Raw genomic sequence first — 9,639 nt, forward strand, 5'->3', positions numbered from 1 at the left:
CCGGCAACGGGATTGCAACCCTCGGTGTTGCGCCAGCACCACGCTCAGCCAGTGAGCGAACCGGCCATCCCTATATGGGATCCGAACCTGTGGCCTTGGTGTTATCAGCACTGCACTCTACCGAGTGAGCCACAGGCCGGCCCCATATACTGCCTTATTAAGCTACTCTTTTGTAGATAAAATATTAACCAAAGGTTCATTGTTGGAAGAGAGGCCTTCAGCAATTTCTGGTTAAACATTTTAATAGTCCATTCATGTTGCTTATAACAAAATACCTGAAACTGGGTGATTTATAAGGAAAAACGAAATTTCTTGCTTACGGTTTCTGAGGCTGGGAAGTCCAAAGTCCATCTGGTGGTGGTGACAGTGACCCAGGGGAGCAAGATGGTGGGAGCAGAGAGGGCAGAGACAGCGGCAGAGTCTCTTCTTTTAAAGCCCTCAGAACCACACTCCTCACCACCATTTTTAATCCATTCACTATGGCATGGTCCTATAATCCAATCACCTCGTCAAGTCTCCACCTTTCAATTACCGTAATAGGATTTCCCACCCTCTTAACAGACTAGGGGCCAAGTTTCTAATACATAAAACGTAGGGGACATAATTCAAGCTTCAGTGAGTTTTGGGGGGACATTATTCAATCCACTACAAACATGTTAATTGAACACAGTTTCTTTCTCTCCTTAAACCCCATTAAAATGACAGTAAACTATAAAAGACATAATTTCACACTGACAGAGTCAACAGAAGATGAGGAAAAAGTGACAATGCAGAGAACAGAATAAAATAACAAAAAATATAAGTATTGCCAAGCAATTCTATTTGTAGATATTTATTCCACAGATATACTCACCCCTGTGTGAAATGACATATAAGGTTATTCATTACAACTTTGAATGATCAAAAGATTGCAAATGACCTAAATGTTCATCACTATAGGATTGGTGTAACACGGGAACCTCAAATCTGAGAGGGCACTCATGTAGTGTTTGCCTATTCCAAAGAACTCACCCAGTGGCCCAATGAGTAGAGACATTGGTTTATTGGACTTAATGAGAGTTACTGATGGCAGCCGGTCAGCTGGATATCTGTGCTGCCACAGGGTACACACAACAGTTATATAGTGAACAGATCAATGTAGGAATGTAAATCATTTGCATGCTTGTACACAGATCCTCACCTAGCTCACATAACTCAAAACATGTGGAAGATCTGGCTGAGTAGGTAAGTTAGTCTACTCGCTACTCTCCTGGCACCAGAGTGCTTTAGTGCCCGTGTGCTAATTAATTTACTTAGGGTCCCAGCTTGCTCCAGTCTTCCATTTGTCTTAAGGGAGACGTGCCTTTCCTTGGGTAATTACCTTGGCTGGGGGTAGATTCCCAGGCAGGAGAAAGGGTGTCTGGTATGCACAGGGAGGGGGAATAGGGCTATGTCCAACATTTACCCCACAACTGGTTATATAAATTATGGTACAGTCATACCATGGAATACTCTGAAAAAGTAGAAAAGAATGAATAAACTCTCATAGAACCAAATGTGAGATAAGTTATTAGTGTGTATAGAATGCTACATTGTGTTAAAACAAAAAGGACTAAGGAAGGGATATGTGTATGTTTTCTTGCATATAGATGGAATACCTCTGGAAAGATATCGACATCCTTTCTTTTTTCCTTTTTCCCCCCTTACATTAATTTATACATTTTAAATTAATTGCATATATGCTTCTGTTCCATATCTAATGTTTTCTTCCAGGGGTAAGAAGCTCCAACAGCTGTAACACTCCTGGTTTTAGTCAAGGTGAGTGACTTACCTGATTGGTGACTTTGGGAAAAATAAACTTCATATGCTTGGCTGAGCTCTTCCCTTCTTCCTCTGGGGAGTGAGGGCTCACATAGAGCATTGAAGTTCTCTGCTGCTCCTCTTGGTTCAGGGAGCAGCTGAAGTCAAATTATCAATCAAGTGAAGAATAAAGACATTGTTGGGCATGCAAATTCTCAAAAAATTTACCTCCCATTCATTCTCAGTAAAGTACTGGTAAATTCAAATGTGGGAATGAACCAGGAAAAGGGAAGAGATAGTATACAGGAAACAGAGGATCCATCCTGAGAGGATGGGGGTTCCTGGATGTGGGAGTGAACCCCTAAAATATTTGTTAGCTGTATGGTAGGCTCAGATTGGTGCAAGAGGATGGTGGGCTTTCTTCAAGAAGAAACTGGAGCTGACAATTAGTGTGTAATTGTATGGAGAGATGTCGAAGGTAAAGAGGGTATGGGAATACACTAGTGTTAGGTATGTAGAAAACTAAGCAAGAAACAAAAACAGAGAAACAAAACTCCAGGGAAAGCAGTGTACAAGAGAGGAAAGGTAATCATATTATTCTATGTGACTTAGCCATGAAAAATACTGAAAGAATCATATTGTTTTTGTTTTTTTTTTTTTAAAGATGACCGGTAAGGGGATCTTAACCCTTGACTTGGTGTTGTCAGCACCACGCTCAGCCAGTGAGCGAACCGGTCATCCCTATATGGGATCCGACCCCGGGGCCTTGGTGGTATCAGCACCGCACTCTCCGGAGTGAGCCACAAGCCGGCCCCGAATCATATTGTTTTTGTTTTTTTTTTTTTAAAAAGAACCGGTAGGGGGATTTTAACCCTTGACTTGGTGTTGTCAGCACCACGCTCAGCCAGTGAGCGAACCGGTCATCCCTATATGGGATCCGACCCCGGGGCCTTGGTGGTATCAGCACCGCACTCTCCGGAGTGAGCCACAAGCCGGCCCCGAATCATATTGTTTTAATCAGCAGTTGTGATAAGATTATATTGAGAGAGGAAGAGAACGGCAAGTAGAGGTAGGCAAGGGGAATGTTGGAATGCCAAGTCCTCATCTGTCCTATTTAGCAGCAAAAGGAAAAATTGAAAAAAAAAGTAAAGAATTAGCAATGTATGTGAATTATTTAGAAATATGGAGGTAAATAAATAGAAGAGGAAAAAACAAAACAAAAAGAGAAAAAAGAAAAAATAAATAGAGGAAACAGCTGAAAGAATTCAAAGGGTTACCTCAGGGAGTATGAATGAAAAGAGGGCTGGGGACTGCTGTTTCTCACTAGAGGTCTTGCATTATTTGACTTTTTAGACTATATATATGTATTACTTTGAGAAAAAAACTTAATCTAAAAAGCACTTAAAAAAAAGTAATTCCTGACATTGAGCCAGTCCCTAAATGGGACCTCTGATGGCCAACCCTTACTCTATTCCTATAAACTGATTCCAATTTGAGAAACTCTGCATTACACAACCCACAAAATCCACAAAGGATGAAAACACATGGTTGCTCAGCAGAACATAGCTGTTCCTGGTTCTGAGGTCTCAGAAAATTTACCCCAGGATCCTGCTGAAGGGGACCCCATGTGATGATGTGATTATGATTCCTCACAACCTTCCTACAATAAATACAAGTGAGGATCACCACACTACTTTTTTTTCTGTCCCTGCCACCACCTCTGGATACATTACTTTTTAAAATAGCCTCCTCCGTGAAGAGTGGAAGCGTAGCACTAAAGCACAACTCAGTCAAAGCAAGTGTGTGAAAGACAAAGGTACATAACTCAATCTATGATGGTTGCAACTTCAGCTAGAGGCAGATGTTAGCACAGAGAAACAAACAGGTAAATATCCTTTAGGCACTTTTCCATCAATATTATTTTTTGTAATAAAACTTTTGGTGAAGCTAGTCGACACACACATCAAGTGCTGGTATTCTGTTACATATTCTCTAACAGGTAAAATAGAGAGAATGAAAATCTTTACATGGAAACCTAAGGGCCTTCCTAACTTGACTGTCTTTAGATGTCTGAACACATGGCATTCCACCTCCATCCAGACCTGTGCCATGGGTTTGAGGCCTGTTCCCATTCAGAGTTAATTCCCCACACTTCCAGCCGGCCCTGTGCTCATCAAAACCATGGCAACTGTACTGAAACGGAGCTGAAAGGGTTTGAATGCTCAACTGACCACTACAGGGGGTGGCTGTGGGTTGGTCTAGGATTTGACATTTTTCAGTGTCTTGTCTTAATGTTATCTAATAACCCCCAAAGCACACCACTGCTCTTAACTGTTATATACATAATGCATCTTCCAATGAATTCCCATTTTATGAACTTTATTTTTATGTGGTCATTGTTTTTTTATTTTCAATACATTTTTTACTGCACAAAGCCATGTGGTATTATGAGAACCCAGCATAGACTTTTTTCATTGTGGAATCAATTATATGTGTTTTTAATCAAATTCAAAATGAGAGATATTTGGATCCCCGTACATACAGCTGCAAAGAAACAAAAAGAAAATCAAAAGAAAAACAAAATGAAACAGATATTAGAAAATAAAAGTTGCATCATTTAATGGTAGACATTGGAGATAGACATTCTCTCTGGCCTTTGTAAAGTAGTATTCCAGCTCTGTAATTTTACAACTATTCATACTTCCCATTATCTCTAACTTCAGGCTTTAACACCTTTCTTTCTTTTTTTTTTTTTTTCCTTTTTGTCTTTTTTTACTGACCGGTAACGGGATTGCAACCCTCGGTGTTGCGCCCGCACCGCGCTCAGCCAGTGAGCGGGAACCGGTCTCCACATGGGATCCGAACCCTCAGCGGGAGCGCGGCCGCGCTCCCAAGCGGCGCACTCTCCAGTGCGCCACCGGGCTGGCCCAACACCTTTATTTCTTAATGGGAGAGGATACACACATGAGCAAGCTCAAAGAGCTCTATTTATGAGGTCATTTTAAACAACAGTTGTTTTCAGAAGTTTGGTTATTGAATTCATTATGTACACAAAATTTATCTAGAACTTTTCAATTACAAAAGAAAACACTGAAGAATAATATATTGACTTTTATTATTTATTTCAGTTTTCCAGGGTAATACAATGGCACAGATAGCTGCATCATGTAACTGGACATAGAGAAATTAATTTCTGTGAAAACCAATTAGAAAATATAGCACCTCTGCAAAATTCTCAGGCCATCCAGACCAATTCTCAGAAGCCAATACTTGCAAGTGATATTTTAGAATAGTGTGGTCTTTAAGCTCTTTCACGAAAGACACGTTATTGCATGTCATGACAGAGAGAGCATAACAAGTCCAAAATTTAACGAGGAGGTCACTGTTTATTTCATTTTTGATGGTAGACTCAAGTTTGCTTTTAAGAAAACAAATGAGAATAGGAACAAGTCGCAGATGTTTGGCTTTTTTCTGGCTGACAGGGTTTAAGTAACACCAACATGCTATACTTTGTAGCAGAAGGATCTTTATTTCTGGTGCCATCTCATGATCTTGCAACAAGTAAGCTACTTCTTTCATATACTCAGTTGCAAATTTCCCAGCGGTTGGTCCTCCTGTAAAACAAGCATTTGCATTTCCAGAAGTATTTGGTATATCTAGTAGCTGGGAACATTTGGGAGTGTTCAAATGTGTTCATATTCCTGTTGCCATATGGCGACACTTCGGATACTTTGAATTTTCCTGTCTTTCTTTTTCCCCACCTCCTGTGCTTCTGGAAAGATGAGAAAGTGTGTGTTGATAAGCAAGGACTGTGTGTTGAAAAGCATGGGAAGGTCACTGCCTGCCTAAGGCTCCTCCCTGGTTCCTTTAATCAAGCACCTAGGAGTGAGTATTTCAAGGTGAATAAAACCTGGATGTGTTCACTTAGCAAATCTCCCTCATGGACTCATTCCCTATTATTTGTCTTCAGTACTGGGGAAAAAATGGAAGGAAACAGACCATCAGAGCAAAGAGAAAATCCAAAAGCTGAGCACCAAAGTTAGGATCTGACTGTTAGGAGAAAGGTTTTCACGAGTTGGCCATCGCTATCCTGTTCTCCTAACACATTTCTCGCCCTGACTCTTTTGCAGATCTGGGACCAACGTGACTTTACAAGATTTTTCTTGTTTTGGCTACTGACCCAGGCTGATCCTAGACTCTATTTCCACCATATACCTGAGCCCCAGGTCTTCCCATTTCACTTCTCAAACTCCAACAATGTACTAGCCAAGAAGGCACTGGATGGAGACTATTTAGATGGTAAAGAGTAGCTGACATAGCTGGGCAGATTCTAGCCACTGGAGTTTAGATTCTGCTTGGATTTCTCTTACTTGCGCTACCACAGTCCCAAGGTCTTAAGACTATTTTATTCAACATTAAAGCTTTAGCTGAAGCTTGGGCATGAGCCCACTCCCTTGCTTCCCAACAGGACAGCTAAGGCTAAATAATATTAAACTAAAGAATTCTGACCCTTGTATAATTAGCTAGCTCTTCCCCTACATAGTGAATGCAGCTATAAGGAACTGAGCCTGTCCCACGTGGTGGGTGCCATTTACTTTGGTTTGCATGTGAGTATCTCCTGAGTTTCTTGTCTCTTCTCTAGCTCCATGCCAGCAGTTCCCAACCATTCTTGGCACCAAGGACTCCTTTTGCTGTTTTCTTTCATGGACACCATTCTTTGAAAGACTTAGTCTATCAAAATAATGCATTTTCTCACTTAAAAAAAAAATCAAAGACACATAGTCACCAGCCAGAGCTGCTGCTTAGGAGACGTGTTGCTAAGAACTATCTATAAAATTTCACTACGTATCCTAAAATTTATTAGGAAAAAAAAGGGAAGTGAGTTTGGATTTGACAGTCACTAGAGCAAGGTGTGTTTAAATGGTTTACCACTCTATTTTCTAGCCAAATATGCATTAATTGTTGCCTTTCACAGATGCACCTGTTGGCTTTCCTAGTAGGTGTCTTAAGAGCATTAAGCTCTTACTGATTTTTCTAATATATTTTCTGTGTAATGCATTTTTACAAGATAAAAAGTAAAATATCAGATAGTTTTACTCTGTATTGGAATCATATCACTAGGTTGGAATTACATCATCTCAGTATGGACTCTGATTTTTTTATGTTAATGAGAACTTTGATAGGCATTTCAGAATAAATATTTTTAATAAAAATGGGAAATATTTAATTAGTAATTTTTTTTTTTTTTTTTTAAAGATGACCGGTAAGGGGATCTTAACCCTTGACTTGGTGTTGTCAGCACCACGCTCAGCCAGTGAGCAAACCGGCCATCCCTATATGGGATCCGAACCCGGGGCCTTGGTGTTATCAGCACTGCACTCTCCCGAGTGAGCCACGGGCCGGCCCTAATTAGTAATTTGTTTGATGTACACATGCTTTTAAAACATAAGATCCTTGAGGATAAAATAAAAATATCTGGTGGTGCAAAGACAAAAAACTAATAATTTAATCAAAAGAAATGTTATTGGAATTTTAAGACAAGAGCTAAGAAAAATCACTAAATTACAGTTCTATAACAAGCAAGATTATTGGACATCTAATTTAGCACAACTGGTTAAATCAGTACCTGTGAAGGCTAACAGTCCAATTTTCTGGGCAGCTTGAGCTCTCTCTTCAAGGGGTAGAGATTCATCCTGCAACATCTGGCCAAGTACCATGATTTTTTCTTTGTGAAAAATACTCTCAGCTGAAGGGACTTGTGGTTCCTCCTTCTTCTTAGCAAAATAACTCTTAATACTGGCATTCCAGAAGTCCTGGAGGTGCTGACCCAGCCCCACGAAATACTCATATATCTGAACCCAAATTTGCATACAGAAAGACTGGCTCTTAGCCATTGTGGAAAAAGGTCAGTGGTGCTTCAGGTCCACCACTGGCAGTAACAAGAGTTAACAGTCAAGAACTCTGGAATGCCTCACTTAGCAACACTCTAGAAGGGAATATACAATCCAGGGGAAAGCAATATCCACCTAAGTTCTTCAGCCTGGCATCAAAGGCCTTCTACAATTTGAACTAAACCAAGATTTCTTTCATTTCTCTGATGCACAAAACTTCAACTTAAAGGGGTTCCCCTAACACACACTAAACTCATTCCTGTCTTTACACCTTTGCTTTAGGCAGGCCCTACTTGGAACTTACCCATTCTACTCTATTTTAATATGTACTAGGCTTCTATTCTGCTCATTTGTTACCTAATCAGAGTTCTTCTCTACATCACAGATGTGGAAGAAATCAAGAGAACTTCCATAACTTCCACCCACCTATCTACATCTGTGCCCGTATACTCTGACTTTTCTCCTGTTATGATGGTCGTACAGTAGTTTTCAACCAACTCCTTTCACCTTACTCAGGGATATCGCTCTACATTTCTCCTAGTAATTTTTCCATCTCATCTGGATCCTTTGCATAATCAAAAAACATACTATACTTTTTTTCTCATTAAAAAAATAAAACTCCCTTGACCTCATATACCTCTCCTCCCTGCCCCCACCCCAGCCCCAGCTACTGTACATTTCTTCCTCTGCTCCCCTTTATAGCACAATTCTTCAAAGAGTTGCCACACTCACCATCTCAAGTCTTTTTTCATTCTCTCTTGCATGGACTCCAAATAGGATTTCCACCCCATGACTCCAGTGAAATTGCCCATCAGGGTCACCAATGACTTTTATTCTGCTGAATCTAATTGTCAGTCCTCAGCATTTGGCTCTCCTTTCACCTTGAAACACTTTTTTCACCTAGCTTCTGAGATTTCATAACTTGATTTTTCTCCTACTGGCTGCTCATTCTTTTTGTTGTTGTCATTGGTTTCCCTCTTCTTTATGACTTCTAAATATCGGAGTGTCTCAAGTCTTAGTCCTTGCATCTCTTCTTTTTTTTTCTATCTATACTTCCTAGATGAGATAAATCAGTGTCGTGGCTTTAAATACCATCCATATGCTGAAGACTGCCCGTCTTACATTTTTAACTGGACTTCTCACCTGAACTCCAGACTCATACCCAGTCACCATCTCGATAACTCCATTTGAATGTCAAAGAGACTTCTCAAACTTAACATGCCCAAAACAGAGGTCCTGGTCATCCTCCCTAAACCTTCTGCTTCTCTGTTTCTCTATCTTGAAAGATGGCATTCCATCCTTCCGGACATTCAGGTCAAAAATTTTGGATACGACCTTGGTTTTATCTGTCTCACATCCTATTTCCAACTTATCAACAAATCCTATTGGCTCCACTTCAAAACATATCCCAAATATGAGACATTCTTCAAAATGTACCTGCCTGTACTCTTCATATATATTAATGTGTGAAAATTTTAAAAAATTTAAAAAGTGGGGTTACTCTTCTATATTAAGAGCCTGAAGAGACATGACAACAATATTAAGTGTGCAGTGCCTGGTTGAATCTTCTATACATACACGTATTGGTGAGTGTGCATGTGTATGTGTGTGTGCTATAAAAGATATTATTGGTACAATCGGGGAGACAATAGACCTTCATTGTCTAATACGGTAGCCACTAGCCACATGTGCCTATTGAGCTTATGAAATGTGAATAGTCTGAATTGCTGTAAGTGTAAAATGCACACTGGACTTCAAAGACTTAGTTTAAAAAAATATATATATATATATATCGTTAATAATTTCATATTAATTACATTTCAAAATGATATTTTAGGTATATTAGGATAAATAAAATATATTATTAAAATCAATTTTCCCTGTTCTTTTTACTTTTTAAAAATGTGCTTACTAGAAAATCTAAAACACCAAGCATAGCCCTTTTTAAAGGCATTTATGCTTATTGTTG

At 39.7% G+C, this 9,639-nt stretch overlaps 1 protein-coding gene across 1 annotated transcript; it reads right to left on the reverse strand.

The window, feature by feature from the left end:
* Positions 1 to 4,965: 4,965 nt before the first annotated feature.
* On the reverse strand, positions 4,966 to 7,673 carry LOC103610045 (chromosome unknown open reading frame, human C6orf229). Its single transcript, XM_008594283.1, has 2 exons — positions 7,406 to 7,673; positions 4,966 to 5,393 (listed from the first exon to the last, which is right to left on the reverse strand). Exons 1-2 carry the CDS (start codon positions 7,671 to 7,673, stop codon positions 4,966 to 4,968), a joined length of 696 nt encoding a protein of 231 aa, XP_008592505.1.
* Between the last annotated feature and the right edge of the window lie 1,966 nt (positions 7,674 to 9,639).

This window comes from Galeopterus variegatus, unplaced genomic scaffold, assembly GCF_000696425.1.
Source record: "Galeopterus variegatus unplaced genomic scaffold, G_variegatus-3.0.2 Scaffold10520, whole genome shotgun sequence".
NCBI classification, from domain to species: domain Eukaryota; kingdom Metazoa; phylum Chordata; class Mammalia; order Dermoptera; family Cynocephalidae; genus Galeopterus; species Galeopterus variegatus.

Excerpts from the sequence above, each read along its gene's own strand:
- LOC103610045 (XM_008594283.1), bottom strand. The coding sequence starts at position 7,673 with ATGGCTAAGAGCCAGTCTTTCTGTATGCAAATTTGGGTTCAGATATAT. Across the intron at positions 5,394-7,405 it reads TGGACTGTTAGCCTTCACAG|GAGGACCAACCGCTGGGAAA; the intron begins GTACTGATTTAA and ends CTTGTTTTACAG.